Source organism: Equus caballus, chromosome 14 (genome assembly GCF_041296265.1).
Source record: "Equus caballus isolate H_3958 breed thoroughbred chromosome 14, TB-T2T, whole genome shotgun sequence".
NCBI classification, from domain to species: Eukaryota; Metazoa; Chordata; class Mammalia; order Perissodactyla; family Equidae; genus Equus; species Equus caballus.
In genome coordinates this window covers 26,990,672-27,010,969 of record NC_091697.1, presented here as the reverse complement: position 1 = coordinate 27,010,969, position 20,298 = coordinate 26,990,672, and the positions used below count along the sequence as shown (strand labels likewise).

The 20,298-nt window shown below is 42.0% G+C and overlaps 1 protein-coding gene across 1 annotated transcript in view; it reads left to right on the top strand.

Annotated features, from left to right (window-relative positions):
• The window catches only part of DOCK2 (dedicator of cytokinesis 2), a 404,121-nt gene that overhangs the window by 9,994 nt on the left and 373,829 nt on the right, over positions 1-20,298 (top strand). Inside the window, exon 2 of the mRNA XM_001500101.7 lies at positions 10,695-10,778. Coding sequence (XP_001500151.1) covers positions 10,695-10,778 — 84 coding nt within the window. The remainder of the gene's footprint in view (positions 1-10,694; positions 10,779-20,298) is intronic.

Sequence of the window (20,298 nt, the reverse complement as noted above, 5' to 3'; positions counted from 1 at the left end):
CTTGCCCTCCGTCTGCCCCTCCCTCTCCCTCCAGTCTCACTTCCTTCATGGGGCCTTTCTTGATCTCTCTCCTCTGAGAGAGCCTACAGCTGCTGTGGCCCACAGCTTAGCCCTTTGTTTTTAAGACAGCTTCTTGTTTCTTCTGCGTTCATTTTGTCTCTCCAACTAGATTGTACAAAAGCTCCAGGAGAGCAGGAGCCATCCCTTCTCACTCCACTTTTCTAACCTTTTGCAGGATCCAGCAGAGGGCCAGACACACCCTGAATTGCAGGGCCAGGGGCTGAGAAATCAGCTCTTGATTTCATCATAAAACCTCTATTCCAACTCCAGTGTGTGTGTGTGTGAATGTAGGAGAGTGTGAGAATGTGTGTACTTGAATGTGTTTGTGTGTACGTCTATAGGAGTACTGGAAAGGAGACTGAATCCCAGTGTGATATTTTAGAGTAGAACTTATCAACCTTGACACTATTGACATTTGGGACCAGATAATTCTTTGTTATGGATCTGTCCTGTGCCTTATAGGATGTTTAACAGCATTCTTGACCTCTACCAGCTAGATGCTAGGAGCTCCTCCACTACCACCCCACTGCCGCAGCACTGCCTGCCCCCCGCCAGTGACAAGAGAAATGTTCCCTTGGGGACGATATTGTCTCAAGTTTAGAATCACTGTTTCAGTGAAATCATGAGAATTCCAACTTTCCTCTTGTTGGCCAGGAATGTGCTTTGGCTCAAGAAAAACTGAGCACAATGATATACACCCCGTAAGGTTATTATGAGAATCCAGTAGGGGTCCTAAAGTACCTAGCGAGAGCAGGTGCTAGATACACATTCATTAGTGAGAAGCAGTATGACGCAATGGTTGACGGTGTAGGTTCTGGAGCCAGCTTGCCTAGGCTGAAATCCTGGCTCAGCTCCTTCCTAGCTGTGTCACCCTGGGCTATTCACTTGATCTTACACTACCTCAGTTTCCTCATCTATAAAATAGAGATGATAATAATTGTAACCGCCATAAGAATTGTGGCAAGGATTAAATAGGTGACTGTGGGTAAAGCCCTGGGAGTAGTGTCTGGCACATGGAAAGTGTTCAGTAGGGGTTGTAATTCCTCTGTCCTCTCCTCGGTGGAGGAATACCTCCTCCTCCTTGGTTCCCTCTGGCTGTGATTCTCTTATCTCGTTCATTGCTGACTTGCACTGAGTTTGAACTCTGGCCTCGAAGCAGCTTCAAGCTTGAAACTCTGGCCTTGCAAGCTTGAAGCTTGAAGGGTCATTGCATTTGCCCTCCCTGATGCAATGGCAGGACGTTGCCTCCCTGCTAAGGCTGTCAAAACCTTGCCCAGACTTCAGGCAAACTGCCTGTGCATTTCAATGAGTGTGTTTCACTTGAATCCAAAGTGGACCTGTTGGCTAGTTCTGTTTCCCCATGGAGTGGAGATCCTCCAAAGCCTAGCTCAGGGACTAGAGAAGTGAGCTTCAGGCAATTACATTCTTTTTCTCCATTATTATTTTTGTTCCTCTTATACGGCTACTTGTCCAAACTCTATTAACACTTGGTGTTCACTGAAGCTTTTGTTTTCAAACATGTCAGCAAATGGCAGGGTCCCAGATGAGGTATGAATCCATCCTGAAGGGTCACAGGGCACTCAATTGCTGTAATCAAAATTGGCAGCCAAGCTGGGTCAGCATCTCTTGAAGTAGTCTTAAGAAATGCAAGAAAGAACTTAGCCAGAACAAGGGACACATCTGCCCTTCATGGTCATGTTCCTTCAGTTCAACAAGTGTTTATTAAAGCTCAGTGAATATTGATTGAACTTTTGCTGTGGGCCAGGTGCTGTTCTCAGCACTGAAATTTCAGTGGTCAACAAGCCAGACTTAGTCTCTACCCTCTCTGAGGCTGGTGGGAAAGACAGGAAATGAACAAACACACTATATACATGTATACATATCTACATACATATAGTATACACACACACGCACACACACACACATACAACATAAATTATGACATCAGCAGTGGGTTGAGCAGGGAAGCCAGGATTTTAGACTCCGATCTGGGTTTGAATCCACTTTATACCCCTTTCTAGCTATGTGGCCATGGGGATGTTCCTTAATCTCTCTTTGAGTTTCTTATGTTGCTTGGAGGGTAATACCTTAGAAGGGTACACTAAAAGCTTAAATAGGCTGATACAAGTAAAATGTTAGGGATTTTGTTTGTCTTATCTATCACTGCAACTCCAGTACTCAGAACAGTACCTGGACACAGTAGGTGCTCAAATGAATATCTGTTGAAAAATCATCTGTGCTTGATACATAGTATGTGCTCAATAAATGTTTACCTTTTTTTTTTGGAAAGCAGTGTGTGCAGTGGTTAGAATCTAGACTTTATCTATCTATCTATCAATCAACTAACTAATTAGGTGGATAAGTTATTTTTCTTCTCTGTGCCTCAGTTTCCTCATCTGTAAATCCAAGAAAAACATTGTACTTATCTCTTAACGTTACACAAAGCATGGAGACCCCACCCTAGTTGTGTCTGTGAGCTATGTGCTATAACAATGGTATTTACTTTTTCCTATTTCTCTCAATTTGGGCCGCTGATGAGCAAGGTACTTCAATATGTTAAGTAGAATTAGTGGCTGGTCAGTGGATTCGATTTCCAGGGTTGTTGGAAGTCCCACCTATCTCAAAGTGGCTGCTCCCTCTGTCTTGCCAACCTGGGCTTTCCAACATGAGAGTCTTCATTGGGTTCAATGACTCCAGGTGGCCCTGGTACTTGAAACACCCCTTTGATCTTGGGCCATAAGAATTTTGGTTTGGATGGGCTTGTTAGTAACCAGCTGCAACCTTGGTTCCTGAGTATAGTATTTTGATACAGGGAGAGGTCAAATCCTCCATGGGGAAGTATCGATATTCTCCACTGCATGGAGACCTCATATGGAAGGGGAAGCTGGAATGGGAATCTGTGGGAATCCTTTCCTTACTGGTTTATCTTCCGTGGGCAGGTGTGGTCTGGGCAGGGCAGCCTATGATTTCAGCAATTTTTACTTGTTCTCTGTCTTATGTCTTCCTTATGTTTTTCTAACCTTTCCATCCCTCACTCAGAAGTTGAGAGTGGCTAGGCCTACAGGGAATGGGGAAGAAGATGACCTGTTCTTACACTGGCCGGAAACAACTCAAGTGAGGATTGTAGATAAGCAATCAAACTTCAGCAGAGTGGCATTCTGGTTCAAAGTTTCCTGTTAGTCATTTAGAAAACTTAACAGAATTGGGTATTGGTATGCAAAGCCACTTCCTTTGTCAGTAATGTGTGCTTTTCCCCAAATGGAGCCTTGAGAACAGAGGCCCTTATGCAAAGACAGATGTACGTGTATAAATTAAATAGCAATACCAGTTACTTTCATTTTCATACTATGTGAGTCCTTGGAATGAATACAGACCTTCCTGTTGAATACCAAGTTTCAAGATCTGTCTAACACATCTTTTTAAGCTGATCTACTGGAACATTCTCACGTGACAGAGCTGGGCAGAGGGTGAGAAGGAGATTCCTAAGGAAGAAGGAGAGGAGACAGTCAGGGAGCAAAACACAGTCTTGCCCTGCCCTCCAAATATCTGATTGACAAACCTAATTTGCTAGTGTTGCAGAAGCAAATACATATTATGCATGGTTTTCTTCTGTTAGAAACCTCAGTTGCTTCTGGGGCCCTACCCAGCTTTGTGGCAGGTATGTCCGTCCTCAGCCAGATCTCTGGGGCTGGAGGGAGCAGGAAGTGGAAAGTCTGCAGAGTAAGGGCACCAGCGAGCTGGAGCGTGTCCAAACACTGGCAGCCTGTGTGGGGACAGGGTTTGAAATCAGCCCAACTGTGGAGGGAATGAAGAAACAGGCCATGTTTATGTAGGAGAAGAGAATTCTGAGCCCCCTGAGGGCCCTCTCAAGGTTTGCTTTTGGACAAAGGATTAATTTTATTCAGTGTTGACTGACAGTGCCATTGGTTGCACACTGCAGGGAAGCAGATTTAAAGGTGACATAAAGAAGAGCTCTGAAGGAGTTCTGAATGGATTACTTTAGGAGGTGTTATAATGCTAATAAGGAGAAAAGTGACTACCACTTATTCAGACAGAGTCAAGCCCTTTCTGTGCATTAATCTCAGCTGAGCTTCCTAGGAACCCGGCAAGGTAGGGACCATGGTTCCCCAGTTGGGGAAGCAGAGGCTCAGGGGGATGAAGTTGCTGCTCAAACAAGCTGCCACTGACTCCTACAGTGCCTTTGTGTGTTTTAGAAAAAGACACCCCTCCCCTGGTGGACACAGTGTCTGGGTAGGGCACAGGCCTTGGCAAGTAGATCACAGGTTGGGGGCCAGCTCTTGCTGTATTCTTGGCTGGGTGGTCTGGTGCAGGACAAAGCCTGCGCAATCACACGCTGTGGCCATGGACACGCTGAGGCCAGAGCTGGTAAAGGACAGAACTGGGCTCAAGAGCCACATCTGTCTGACTCCAGAGACACTGGCTCTTGATTCCCAAGCTGTATTGTCTCTCAGGATTGAGACTTTCCATCCCTTTGGATGCCCACAAAGGCTAGTTGGTCCGTTGGTGAAGGGGCTGATTTGTATAGGTCTTTGGGCTAAATAGCCTGCAAGTTTCCTCCTTTTCCCTCAGAGAATGCAGCTCAGAGAATGTGGCAAGACTGAAACATGAAGCAGGGTCTAACCCTGAGCACCTGCCATCCAGATGTTGTGGGGAGGCAATGGGTGCAGAGAATGAGCAAGGCACAGGGCTGGGTTTGAGTCGTCGCTCTGTGATTTACCACCAGGCGAGTGAGGGGGCATCTTGGGTAAGCCACTCAAACCTCTGAACCTCAGTTTCCTCATCTGCAAAATGGGGATAGTTTCTACCTCGTGCAGTAGTTGTGATGATAACCTGAAAAGGCAGTTGAGAATATGCTTTTCTGTGACACAGCGAAGCAGCATTATCAATGTCTCTTGTTTGTGTTTGAGGAGGGTTTTGATCTCATTTCTTCTCTAGGCCTCTTCGCTGACGTGATCAGTGCTTTCACTGCATCCACGTTTTAGTAGGTTGTGTTTTCATTTCCATTTGTCTCAAAATATTTTCTAATTTCCCTTGTGGGTTCTTCTTTGACCCATTTGTTATTTAAGAGCATGTTGTTTAATTTACACATATTTGTGAATTTTCCAGTTTTCTTTCTGTTGTTCATTTCTGGCTTCATTCCTTTGTGCTTGGAAAAGATGCTTTGTATGATCTCAATCTCTTTTTAATTTATTGAGACTTGTTTGTGGCCTAATATATGGACCATTCTGGAGGTTGTTCTATGCGCACTTGAGAAGATGTGTGTTCTGCTGTCATAAGGCGGAGTGTTCTGTATATGCCTGTTAACTCTGATTGTTTACAGTGCTGTGTGTCCTCCACTTCCTTATTGATTTTATGCCTAGTTGTTCTATCCATTATTGATAGTAGGGTATTGAAGTCCTCAATTATTACTGTAGAACTATCTATTTCTCCTTTTAATTGTGTCACTGTTTGCTTCATATATTTTGGTGTTCTGTTATTAGGTGTATATTTGTTTATAATTGCTATATTTTCTTGGTGTATCGACTCTTGCCAATAAATAATGTCCTTCTTCACTCTTGTAACAATTTTTGACTTAAAGTCTATTTTGTCTTATATTAGTACACCCACCACAGCTCTCTTTTTGTTACTATGTATGCGGAACATTTTTTTTCCCATTATTTCACTTTGAACCTATTTGTGTCTTTAGATTTAAAGTGAATCTCTTGACAACACGTAGTTGGATCATGGTGGGTAATTTTTTTTTAATCCTTTCTGTCAGTCTCCACCTTTTGGCAGGAGGGTTTAATCCATTTACATTTAAAGTAAATACTCATAAGAAAGGACTTACTTCTTCCGTTTTGCTATTTTCTATATATCTTACATCTTTTTTTATTCCTAAATTCTTCATTACTACTTTCTTTTGTGTTTAACTGATTTTTTTCTAGTTTACTATTTTGATTCCCTTCTCATTTACTTTTCTCTATGTTTTTTAGTTATTTTCTTGGTGGTTAACCTGGGGCTTACAAATAATACCTTACATTTATAACAATATAGTTTGAGTTAATACCAACCTAGCTTCAATTTTATACAAAATCTCTGTTTCTGTACAAGTCTGTCTTTCTCCTTTTGTGTTGTTACTGTCACACATTACATCTTTTTACACTGTGTGCCCATTATCATAGATATATAATTATTGTTTCATGCATTTGTCTTTCCAATTGTCTATTAGTGATGAACTCCCTATTTTTCTCTCTTAATTTCTCCTTCATTTTTGAAGGATCATTTTGTGAAACATGGAATTCTTTGTTGAGACTTATTTTTCTTTCAGCATTTTAAATACATCATCCCACTGCCTTCTAGACTGTGGTTTCTGAAGAGAAATCATGCATTAATCTTATTGAGGATACTTTGTACATGATGAGTGCTTCCCTCTTGCTGTTTTTAAGACTCTCTTTTCGTCTTTGGTTTTTGACAATTTAACTGTTATGTCTTGGTGGGGTATCTCTCTGAGTTTATTCTGCTTAGATTTCATTGAGCTTCTCGGGCGTGTAGATTTATGTCTTCCATCAGATGGCAGTTTCTGGCCGTTATTTCTTCAAATATTCTTTCTACCCCTTTCTCACTCTTTCCTCTCATTATGGAACTCCCATTATGTGAATGATGGTATGCTTGATAATGTCCCACAGGTTTCTTAGGCTCTGTTAATTTTTCTTCATTCTTTTTTCTTTCTACTTTTTGGTCTGGCTAATCTCAACTGACCTATTTTCAAAGTCATTGATTCTTTCTTCTGCCTGCTCAGATTTGTTGTTGAACCTCTGTAAGGAATTTTTCACATTCGTTATTGTACTTTTCAGCTTCAGAATTTCTACTTGATTCCTTTTTATAATTTCTATCTCTTTAATGAGATTTTCTATTTTCTGGGACATTATTCTCCTGGTTTCCTTTTGTTCTTTGTCCATAGTTTTCTTTAACTATTTGAGCATATTTAAGATAATTGATTTAAAGTATTTGTTTTGTAAGTCTAATGTCTACCCTTCTTCAGGGACAGTTTCTATTAATTTCTTCTTCTTTTCTTTTTCCCTCTGAATAGGCCATACTTTCTTGTTTATTTACATGACTCATAATTTTGTGTTCAAAACTGGAGATCTTGAATATTTTAATGTGCAAACTCAGGTGTCAGATTCTCCCTTCTTGCCAGGGTTTGTTGTCACTGCTTGATATAGGCTGTAGTAGTTTATTTTAGAGACTTTTCTAAAGTATTTTTGTGAAGACTATATTATTTGTTGCATGTGGTCACTGAAGTCTATAAATGTCTGGAATTGAAAGAAAAAAATCTGGTCTTTATGACTGGGCTCTGTGTGTGTGTGTTGGGGCATACCTTCAATGCTTAACCAGGCAATTTACAACTCTGCCTTATCCTGCATTTCCTGCCTGCATGGAGCTTGAAGGTCAACTAAAGTTGAGAGCTTAGAGCTTTCTCACATCCTTTCTCAGCATCTGTCCAACCTGTGCATGGCCTTCTAGATTCCTTGGTATTGTGAGTATTCTTCAAAGCTCTTATTCCTGAAAACGTTTCACTCCTCAGCCTTTCCTCCCAGGCTTATTGGTGTGATTATTGTTTGCTGCAACTTATATTCTTTGCCCCATGTGGGAGCATATGGTTCTTTTGCCTTTATTTATTATTATTATTATTATTTTTGCTGAGGAAGATTCACCCTGAGCTAACACCTGTACCAATCTTTCTCTATTTTGTATGTGGGTCACTGCCACAGCATGGCTGATGAGTGGTGTAGGTCTACACCTAGGATCTGAACCTGCAAACCTGGGCTGCCAAAGTGGAGCACACTGAACTTAACCGCTACACCACAGAGCCTGCCCCTCTTTTGCCTTTAAATGTTTTTGACAAATACCATTTGCATAGCAGCTTCTCTGCTCTAAGAACATCCCAAGCCAGGTAAATAAAGGCAAGCTCATGGTTTTAGTCCTTAAGAGAGGCCAAAGACAGGTCAAAATAGTCAACTACATTTTCATGGGACAAGTTCCACTCTGCTCCCTTCAACCCCAGGAATCCACACTGGACATGGAATACCATCTTTAAGACTGCAACTGAGTTGAAGGGTAGAGGATGGCACAAAGATAAATTAAAAATGCCACAAAGCTTTACTAGGTTTCAGTTACCTTTTTCTTGATTAAGCATTTGCTTGCTTCCTGTAAACTTTTGAATATTTCCCAGAGTTCTGATAAAGTTGATTCTGACAGTTTTTGCCAGATTTTTTATTGCTGCTTTGGAGGGACAAGCACTCCACCATTTTTGCTGATGCCACCCTAAGAAGGAGTTTTGAGTGGATTTTGTTTTGTTGACATGAGGAAACTGAGGATGAAAGGGAGCAGGAATAAATTAAGTCAATGGTAGGACTACCAGGAGGACTCAGGATTCCTCTCATTTAGTTCAGTCTGCCTTCTGCTCTTTTTGATCACATGGATATCAGCAGTGAGTCTCTACTTGGTTCAGAGACCACTGGGATTAGAGAGACAAAGTAACCACCTCCTCATGGGCTCTTGCACATCCACTCTGCCTCCCTCCATCCACTCTCCACACAGCGGCCAGAGCAATTGAAAGCATAATGGATTTACATCACTCCTCTGCTTAACACCCTTCAGCCTTCCATCCACTGGAGTATGTGTAAGCAAAGAGGGTCTAACCATATAATGGAATATTATTCAAAACCACAGAAAGGAATGAAATACTGACAGATGCTACTGTCACGTAGCATGGATGAATCTTAAAAATATTGTGCTAAGTGAAAGGCGCCAGTCACAAAAGACCAAATATTGTATGATTGTATTTATATGAAATGTCCAGAATAGGCAAATCTACAGAGACAGACAGTGGATTAGTAGCCACTTGGGACTTGTGGGACTTTTTGAGGTGACAAGAATGTTCTAAAATTAATCATGGTGATGGTTGTACAACTCTGTGAATAAATCACTGAATTATGTACTTTAAATAGGCAAATTTTATCTCAATAAAGCTATTACCAAATAAATAAATAAAATCCTCCAGCTTCCCGTTCTCTTGGAATAAAGTCTAAACTCATCATGAGGCCCCGCATGACCTGGTCCCTGCCTCTCCATCCTCATCTTGTGTCACTCCCTCCTCTCTTATCATACTCCATCCATGGCAGTTTCCTTTATGCTTTCTGAATATGCCAAGTGTCTTCCTTTCTCAGGGCCTTTGCACCTGTTATGCTCTCTTCCTGAAATGCCCTTCCTCTTGCTGTCCCCATTGCTGATTTGTTCAAATCCTTCATATATTGGCTCAGGAGGCCTTTCCTAACTACTCCAACAAAAGCTGATGGCCTCTGTTATTCTCTACCAGACCCTATTTATTTCCTCTGTCACATGTATCATACTTTGTAACCTTGTATTTATTTGTATGTTCACAAAAAGAGCAAGATCAGTGCCTAGTGGGTGCCTGGCACATCAGAGGACTTACTGAATATCTGCCACATGAATGAATGATGACAACCTTGTAGGATCATACTGTCCATCCTCCTGAGGGTCTTTCCTTAAATCAAACCACACACAGTGTCCTTTTCTGTCCTTGAAGACATCCCAAGCTGGTGGTTGCATTTCAGCCCTTGGAAACAGACTTCATCCTTAATCTAGGTTAGCAGTGTGTTCTGGTCCTCACTTAGCAAGTGACGCTGAGCAGGACCTGAGCACTGCAATGGTATGATGTGATCACATGTTCCAAGGGATTAGCAGAGGCTCTGACAGTACAGACGGGACTCTGGGCATGTTCATAGCCAACTAATTCTCCCCAGGAACTGACAGTGTCAATGGCAAGGCAGAGTACACCATTGCATGGTAACTACTCATGTGAGTCTTGCCAACCCTTGGGAAAGGGAGGGTTAGTGTGGCCTGGAGAAGCCAGGGAGGACCTCTTGGAAGAAGTAGGACTCTGGCCTGAAGGATTTGCTTTGATGAAGGCCAAGGAATAGGCATCTTTAGTTAGAGGAATAAAAGTTGGTTAGAGCTGGGTAGAAGAAAGATATTGCTTCCTTAGATGATCAAGGTTTTATGGCCTTTGAGTAGTGAAGAGACTGGCATTTTAGGCTGTCACCAGGATGGAGTAATTGGGGAGCAGCAAGTAGACCATCATAGCAGTTGAAAATATGGAGGTTAGATACTGATTTTCCCATCACCTCCTAACCTAATGACTTTCGCCAAATTGTTTAACTACTCAGCACCTCCGTTTCCTCATCTGTAAATGGGATTACAGTTTATAACTCACAGGGTTGATGTGAGAGTGGAATGAGAAGATTCACTGAGCACATGTCTGGTCCACAGTAAGGAATCTACCCATGGTAGATGATACAAACACCCTTTTTGTCACTCAGACTGGAGTGCAGAACCTGTGCTAGGGAGAGGTCAAGTTAAGTTTATGAGTGGAGGCCTTCAGGAGCCAGGCTGGGCCTGCGTTGACTCCTGTAATAGTTTCTCCACTGGTTTTGTTTAGCTCCTGTGGGCTGCATGGCTGTCAGATAAGCTGAAGGCAGGGAGAGCAGGAAGGAGCAGGATTCTTGGTATCCAGAGGTCTCATCAGGCTGCCTCTCTCTTCCATTTCACAGCCATATACAACTTCCAAGGGAGTGGAACCCTCCAGCTCTCCCTGCAGATTGGTGATGTGGTACGAATACAGGAGACCTGCGGAGGTGAGTCACTGGCCCAGGTGACCTTCGGATGCCAGGATCCTTGGCTGATGGTGTTGGGATGCCCCCAGTACAGACCCAGCACCTCCAGCCTTCTCTCAGAGCCTGCAGCTGTGTGTGGTCTGTTTAAATACATTTTGCTAATGTTAGTAATTAGAATTTACTGAAAATAATGCCTTGTCATTTTAGGAATTTATGCTTAGTCACAAAAGCCTGACAGTATCGTTTGATGTTCATTGTGCTGTCCATTTGCCACAGCCGTGGGGCTGTGTGGGCTTGTGACACCTTCTGGCTATACTTCTTTATTAGTATCACTACCATTATAAAGGAAAATAAGCATTATTAGGGTTTTGGAAGGCCCATTAAATTATACCCCTAATTCCAGGAGGACTGCTGTACACAACCATGTGGTTTGGGCACTGCGCCTGCTCCAGGGAGCACTGCTCATTCCCTTCATCAAGCTGGGAGCCCTGTCCTGGGCAGAGTGACATCTCTTTCTTCCCAAAGAGGTGCCATCCTCTTGTGAAGCCAAGTGTCTATTGGGCTGTGTTCACTCATGGTGGTGGTGGAGGTTGCGGGTGCTTGTTAAAATTTACACAAAGGCTAATGGGCTTGTACTCATGAGTCAGACCATTAGAAATGAATATATCACCTATGTCACTGATAAAATTGATACTGTGAGTGTGGCTTGGGTAAAGAGCCAAATGAGCTTGCTGCGGTCACAGTCAGGCAGGTCCTCCCAGCCCCTACTGGCACAGCTGGACCACCACAGTTCTCTCCCTGCCTGGGTCTGCCTGTAATCCTGCTGCAAGGAGGGCATAGAGTGTGTCCTTCTTGTGGCCTGGCAGAGCAAGGAGAAAGAAGAGCAGAGTGGGCTGAGCACCCAGACCCTGTCCCTCCCTGCCCCAGCTAATCCCTCAGGTGAGGCCCTCCTCCTGCCCAAGGATGGGAGTGAGGGGCAGGCAGGAGGCAGGGGTTCGTTTGTTAAGAGGACCCCTCAAGGGCAAACAGCCAGCCAGAGTAGAGGAGGTTCCCTATGGAAATAGCCATCTTTAGCGGTCACTGTGCTAAGTTCTGTCTAACATGTTTGTCTAGTCACTCCTCATAGCAACCCGCAGGACAGGGAGTACCTTCAGCACTGGATTAGCTGTAGGTAACTTCCAGGGCAATTCTGCAGATGGGTGTAGGGGTGCACATACACACACACAGAGACATGTATACACACAGACGCACACACATAGACACACGGACACACATACACACAAACCAAAAAGCACACAAACAGAGTATCTCTTTTGGGGGGAAAGAATTTGATGTTTGATATTTCAAAACAGCTTTAAAGGAGTGATCATGGGGGAAATGAGAACTTTGTTCCCCTTCCTTACATTAATTTTATGCTTTAGTATTATTGTTATTGTAGGTTGTAGGTGAGGGGATACCAGGCACTTTCCAGTGTCCAGGCCTCTGGAGACCCCAGTCTGGCCTTTTACACACAGGGTGAATGAGACTGGGGGAGGGGAGGTGTGGTTCCAAACACCCTGCCCCCTTCCCACAGTGCAACCCTCTCTTTTACAAATCTAGTTCTACCCCGTGGCAGATAAGCAGACTCTAGGTGTCCACCAAGGGCAAAGAATGAAAATAAAAACAGCAAGACAACTCTCCTCGGTGTCTCTTATGTGCTACTGAATGCTAATCCTGAGAAACAGGCCCGCACCTCACGTTTTCAGTGAGGAACCAAGGCTCAGGGAGGAGAAATGACTCACCTAGGGTCACACGGGGAGCCCATGGCCGTGCTCTCCACCCCATGCCCGCAAGCCTGCCCTCTTTCCTCCATAGTAATTATTTTCCGTGTCCTACATTTTGAAATTCAGATGAGTATTTTCCTCTTCTTTTCATGCAATTTATCTGGAGAAAGAGCTTGAGGGGTAATCCGGCCAAACAGGTTGCATATTGTCAGAGCCTGCCATTGCTTTCCCTGACCTGGAGCCCGACCTTTAGAAGGGCTACACTTGCTCACTCAAGCCACCTTTATTTGTCTTTGGGGTTAGTGTCCTTGCTTCTAACCTCTTTGGTTCTGGTTTTCCATTTTTAATTCTATTTTATTAATCTTATTTTAATGTATCCTTCTAATAACCAGCTATAATAGCTTTCTAGAAAGAGGTGAGCTTATTAATTTAGTAAGTGATTGCCAATTTATGAATACTTTGAAAATACAATGTTCAGAAGTCTACTGGAATGATTCTGGATATCTGAGGAATTGGTCTGTGAATTATTAGGATCTATCCTGTGTACACTCATACCAATAGAGAGTTTTCGAACTGGAATGTCTGGGATCCTAAGGTTTCCTTGAGGGCCTTGGACAGCTAAGTGCTCTGAGATCACCCTGGTGTTGTGTTCTTTGCAGATGAGAATTTTGCCTATGATTCTGATTGGAAAACAGTTCCTCTGCAAATATGAGAAAAGTGCAAACCACAGCGTTGGTCAAAAATAAGTCAAAATGATAGAGTAGAAAGAACTTGGGTGTGCCTGTGAAACCTTCTTGTAGAAACCTACTTGAAAAATAAAATCCTGCTAATTGAGAGATGAATCAAAATTTAAAGGGGCCAGCCTCGTGGCTGAGTGGTTAAGTTGGTGTGCTCTGCTTCAGCAGCCCAGGGTTTCACGGGTTCAGATCCTAGGCGGGCACCTAGCACCGCTCATCAAGCCATGCTGAGGTGGTGTCCTACATAGCAGAGCCAGAAGCACCTACAACTAGAATATACAACTACGTACTGGGGAGCTTTGGGGAGAAGAAGGAAAAAAAGGAGATTGGCAACAGATGTTAGCTCAGGTGCCAATCTTTAAAAAAAAAATTTTAAATATAGAAATTAAAAAGCTGCAATAAAAGAAAATAGTAGTGAGCATTGAGTCCAAATGAATTGATTTATAAAAATTACTATTAAAAGTTCTAATATTTATGGCTACTAATAGAATTAGTTTATTTCCACTAATAAAAAGAATGTTATTGTTAGGAAACTGGAGAATGTAAAAAAACTGATAAAACTGAGAAGTGGGGAGGCGAATAGAAGAGATCAGATTAACTCTATGATATCACTTTCATAGCAGAGTTGGTCAATGATAACTAGAAATGAAACACCTAATTAAAGAAACCATAACTACTCTAATCTTTTAATACTTTTCATAGCTACTTTCATTTTAGGAGAGTTTTTAGGAAATCTTTTTTGTGAAGAAGAAACACTTAATTGAAGTTTCAACATTTCCTTCAATTTCACTTGACCTCTTTTTCTTCTGTTAAATACAAATAAGATTGTTTGAGATGTGAGATTTTTATTTACATAGCGTCTTTACTACATGCTGATTTTTATGAAAGTATTTAAAAGATCGCATTTTATCTATTTATCCATCTGTCATTCTATGTGTAAAAATATAAATGAAAAATGGACTGGAATGATGTTAATAGTGTTTTTTTTTTTCCTGGGTAATAGTATTCAGGATGATTCTTTAGCTTTTAGAATTGTACTTTTCTACTTTGTTGAAATTCTTTATAATAGCACAAATCAATTTTAGACAAAAATAATATAGTCTTGAAGATTCAAAGCATGTTTCCCAGATATTAGCAATAATTAATTCTAGGTGGTAGGAATGTGAGTAATTGTTATTTTATTCTTTGTGCTTTTCAATTGTTTTTAAATTTCCCCTCCCCCCAAAAAAATAAAAAGTGGAAAGGAAAGAGCACGGGCTTTTGAATCAGAAAGTTGTTCTCTTCTCCACTACCCACCAGCTGAGTGACCTTGGGTAGGTAGGCTTGTTTTCTCGTCTGTGAAATAGGTTCGCATCACCTTGCTCCTGGGCTTGTTACGAGGATAACATGAGAGAAAGTAGAGAAGCTGTCTAACAGCATGCCTGGCTCCTGGGTGCTCTGTGTCAGTGAATTCTATCTATGCCCTGCTTATACAGAGCTCATTGAGACTGGCAGGTATTCATCTTTACAATATGGCCCAGGAACCTGGAAGCTGGCCTTCTGGAATGGATGAGGCTAGCACGCCTTGCCTTGTACTAAATTTACTCAGTGGGATGAATGGTGATAAAAAGAACCTGACTTGGAACCTTAGACATGAATGAATTTCCTTTCACTAGAGCTCAAACATTTTGATTAACTTTTTATTATAAAGATAGTGTTTTGTTGTGATAAAAACTCAAACAGTTTGGAAGGATACCTGTTGCTAAGCTTTAGACATTCTAATGCTTATTTCTTTGTCCATATTATATCTCTCAGACTGCCTCTTCTACCCAGAGGCATCATAAGCATTCTGTGTCCTGATTTTAGATGTGGAAAATGCATGTGTTTATTGAGCAGTCCGAACTCCTCATGGGGGGATAAAAATAAAAAAAAAAAAACTGTTATTTTTCCCCAATCGCCTCCTGCAGTCATATTTGGTTGATATCTTTCCTGATATTTAATGACATCTCAAAAGAAGACTTTAATCCCATATCCAGTTCACTGCTCCCCTCCTCCTTCCCATTCCTTAGCTTAAACAAGACTGGGGGTGGTAGGGAGTTGGGGGTGCTCTCTTTCCAATTCTCTGTCTTCCCTAATCATATAAACCCAAAGATCAACCAGTCCCCTACATGAGTAGCCAGGTAGGGAATGAGATGCCAGTTGCCCCCAACGTCTCTGAGTAAATCTCCTGGGCTGCACCCTCATGCTTGGGTTTGTTTTTAGGGTGAGGGAGCTATACCATGCATTCCTAAGGCAACAACTGCCACTTCCGAAGACCTCTCTGTCCCCCTCTGTCTTCTGATTATGTAGACTGTGGTGGGGGGATGATCTTTACGGGTAGCCCAACTTGTTTAGACTCTTCTTTATAAGCCCTTCAGAGGGAATGTCTGCTCCACCCTCAGTTATTTGCTGCCTGAGGGTTCCTTTCTGGAACAACAGGGGAAGTCTCATTCAACTACTGATGCGCATGCTTGTCCGAGTCACGGAGACCCACTGGTGGGGAAGAGAATGGAGTTTCTAGACAGTAGTTCCCAAGAAGCTTTTGAATTTCACTTACTGGTAAAATGAAACAAGGGGAGGGGAGGAAGGAGGTTGACACAGGGTCTTTTGTTATTTTCAGGTAAGGCACAGCTTTTATTGTCATTTTCTAGAAACAGGACTACACTGTGCATGCCGTTCTGAGACTTGCTCTTCTCACTTAAAAATACCTGGAGTTCTTTCTAAGTCAGCACATATGCGTTACGTCATCTTGGTTCAGCTGCGAAGATCTCCGTGTGAAGAGTTTTGACTCCACCACTCAGAGTGGGGTACAGCCAGAGCATTAGCATCTTCCGTACTAACAGCTCCACCGAGAGTGATCTTGACTCATCTAAGTTCTTTGCTTTCAGGATAAGAGGCGGACATTGTGAGCACTTAACAGGGTATCTTTTTAGTGCACCACTTTGCAGAGAGATGGCTCTTTGTTCGGGTCTGCTCTAGAGACAGGTCGGTGTGAAAGGGACTTCATTTTCTGAAGTAAAGATGTTTCATTACGGGAAGTTTGTAAGTGAAGCGTTCTTCCTTCTGAAGGAGGGTGCCATGCAAACGTTGGTCAGTAAACTTCCATTATATTGAATTTGAAGCATGTCTCGTTTAGTTTGTTGTTATGGATTTTTTCCTTTTTTTTGGTTTTGAACCTTTAATAAAAGTAAAAAATGAATGCAAAAAGAACACAGCTGAAAACTTAGTATGAATGTGAATCTCACTAGGTGTTCAAATCTGGTATAGTGCAAGTTTTGTTCACACAAGTTTACATTTTTATAAACTCAAATCACTTTGGTTTATATACTTGCTATAAAGTATTGGCAAAAAAATTCTTCAGATTCACATTTTTTGGCTACATTATTTCTGACAAACTATAGATTTACTTCCAGTTTAAGAGAAAAAAATACTTATTGTTTGTGCATGGTCAAGTCTATTTTAAGGATTCAACTATTTCTTTCATCTAATAACTTCTGTTTTTTAATAAAATGCTGACATCTTCATTGAAAAATCTTTTCACATAGCTAATCATTTGGTTTCATTTTCAGAAAATGTGTAAGGGGTCATTGCAAAGTTCAGAATGATCCTACTTTCTTTTAAATAAAGTTCCTCTGAAATAAATTAGCTATAGTAACCTAAAATTTACTCCAAGATATTTTCCTCAAAACAGAACAATGGAAAACATGCCCGACTTTCTCTGGTTGATTATTATTTTTATTATTATTGATTCTTAAAAGAAAGAATGGTATTTACTAATCTTTGAACACTCACCGTATGCCAGGCACTGGGCAAACTCTGAGTTCCTTATCTAATTTAAGCCTCAGGAGACAGGCACTATTATTATTCCCATTTTATAGAAGAGGAAGCCAAGGCTCAGAGAAATGCAGTAACTTGTCTAAGGTCACACAGGCAGGAAGTTGTAGATCCCCATTCAAACCCAGGCTTTGATTCCAGAACTTGTAGTCTTGACCACTGACAGGCCCGTGCTTCCGTTTGATCTTTATTAGATATCTCAATCACACGGGATAGTAAAATACACTCAGGCACTCACCGCTAAGATAAACAAATATAACCATTTTTCCACGTTTACTTCAGTTTTTTTTGAGAAATAGAAATTTTAGATGCAGTTAAAGCCCCCAGTCTCCCCCTCCCCTTTTCCGTTATCTTTTTCTCCACGCTATAGGTCACACTTATCCTGAGGTAGCTATGTTTTCATCCCGTCCAATGTTTTGTACCTTTGCCAGATATGGTTTCCCTCATAGTCCTATTTAAAGAATGGGTTTTGCAATGACCTTGTGGGGTGGGTGTTATTTCCCTCAGTTTACAAATGAAAACTCTGAGACTTAAGTGACGTGACCAAAGATCCCACTGCCCGGAGATGGCAGAGAGAGGACTGGATCACTAGGCCGTGGATTCCTTCTTGATGTTCCGAGATATTTTTCTCTCTCCTCCTTCTCCTCCTTCCCCCGCAGCTCCTAGGTGACTGGAGAATTTAAGTACGTTTCATTTTGGTATTTGGGATGTGGGAAGGGAAGACAATTTGAGTAATCGGCACTTCTTAATTGTCCAGAAGATGGTAAAAAATTTCCTTTTTCTCATCTTCCCCCAAGATGCACTTTGTGAGTTTTCTATTAAAAAAAAAAAAGTGCTTGTCTCATAGGTAGAGTTAGCCAAAAAGCCCTGGCTGCTGTTTAACTGGAAAGGGGGTTGAGCCCAGGGGCAGGTCCTGGGATATGGTAAGCATTGTGTTACACTGAGCCTGCTTTTGAGCATGGTGTCTGTTGTTGTGGATTTTGCTATGTGTGTCAACTATTGTTATCTGTCCAGTCAGGTCTTGGAATACAGCTGGATATAGTTGACCGGTGACCAGATTAGGGAGCTGGCATCAAGGGTCATGGAGACCAATGACCCCAGGGGTAGGGATGTCAGAAAAAGTCTTAAGGACAGCCCTGATGCAGTTGCTACATTATCATCATCTAGCAAGTGGAGGTGGTGCTAGGCCCTTCTCGTCAAGGGTCACTGGGGAGTTATTTCTGAAAGCTTCTAGCCCAGTGTCATGCACACAGTTGGTGCACCATCAGTGTTGGTTGAACTTGAATCTGGGAGCCAGAATGTGTATGTTGGGTAAGAGTCAACACATTCCTTGCTCAGGAGTGAGCTGAAGTTCAGAGAATCAGGAAACCTGCAAGGTGTGTGCAAGTAACTGAGTCTCAAGGGTCAGAGCAGGCCAAGTCCCTGGAGGAGGAAGTCAAGGGACCCTGGTGGAGCCCCTATCATGGAGATGCAGATGTGGGCATGAGCTTTGAGTAAGACTATTGGTCCCTTGATTGTTTTCCATCTTTCTGGTGGATTTTGGTGGCCTTGGTGATCAAGTGTGTTCGAGTCACTGCAGCTAAAAGACCCTAGTCTGTATTTGTGCTCACTGCACAGGGGACAATGTGGTGGAATAGCTTTGAGGGCTGGCTTCGAAGCCACACAGACTTCTTGAACTCTGGCTGTGTGATTTGGCCCAGGACATCAATTGACTGGAATCTCAATTTCTTCATCTATAAAATGGGAATGATAATACTTAGCTCGCAGTATTGATAAGAGGACTAAATGAGAGAATGCATGTATAACACTTAGCATACAGTTTTTCTTGTATTAAGCAATCAATAAATGATAGCTAGTGATATTACAAATATGCTTTCATGTCTAGTTGGTGGGATGGGGAAGGACTGGAAATAAAGAGGGTTGTTATTGTGCGATGCTGAAGGGTGTCATCTCTGGAGTCAGATTCTTGGATTTAAATTGTAGTTGCGTCACCCACTAGCTGCGTGACCATGAGCAAGTTGCTTAATCTCTCTGTGCCTCTCTCTTTTCATTTGCAGAATTGAGGCAGTAATAGTACCTACTTTATAGGATTGTTGTGAAGATTAATTTATAATTTCAAAAAGCAAAACAAAAAACTTTACCAGAGTTCCTAACACACAGAAAGCACTCAGCAGGGATTAGCACAATTGTTAATGGTTAATTATTACCAAGAGTTGTGGACAAATTGTTAGAGGAGTGTGGAAATAGAATGTGCTGCTTCATGAAGCAGTAAGTTTTCCACCACTGGAAGTGTTCAGATGGGAAGAAGCTTAGTGAGGATGTAGTTTTGGGGATTCAGATGTTGGGAGAATGGAAATATTAGGCAACCACCATGCTCTTTCCTCCATTAGACAGGAAACACAGTATGATGGCTGCTTACATTCAAATACTGATACTGTTACTTACTGGCTGTGTGACCCTGGGCAAGTCACTTAACTTCTCTGTGCCTCAGGCAGGCACTCTTCTGTGAAATAGGATAGCTACAGTTCAGACCACGTATGGTTCTTTTGAAGATTAAAAGTCTTCATATTCAAAGAGTGCTTAGAATGGTGCTTTATTCCAAATCCGAGTCTTTTTCTCCAGCTTCCGTTTCTTCCTGTTTTCCTTCTCCTTCCTTTTCTCTTTCTGTCTCTCAAAATAGGAGCCACCATGGGTTCCCGTTGCTTTATAACTTTCCTTAAGGCCTAACCCTCGGACTGGCTTCTGCCTCTGAGGGGTGACTGCGTTGTAAGTTGTTTGTCTTGGGGCCTACGCAAATGTCTGCTGAGAACATATTCCAACAACAGTCTGTCAGCCCAGTAATGAGGATTCATTAATGAGGCTCCCAGCAGACACTCTTTATTTACAAAGATGACAAATGTCACTACTTGGCTATGTTTGAATCGTTTCAAAGGCCGGTGGACTCATTATAATCATCCATACTGGCTGCATGGAGGATCATTTTGTCCGAGGACTGTGTGCAATTTGGATCTCTGTTAATTGAATCATTTTTGAAAGTCCTGCAAAGGGAAGAATCTTTTCAAATTCCTGTCCTTTTATCCATCCCTGAACTCATCTGTTTTGTAACAACAAACTTTTGCAAATTACGTTTTAGACACCATTTGTTGCTGTTAGAACTGTGGATGTTATTTTCAGCCTTTCTGTGTCCCT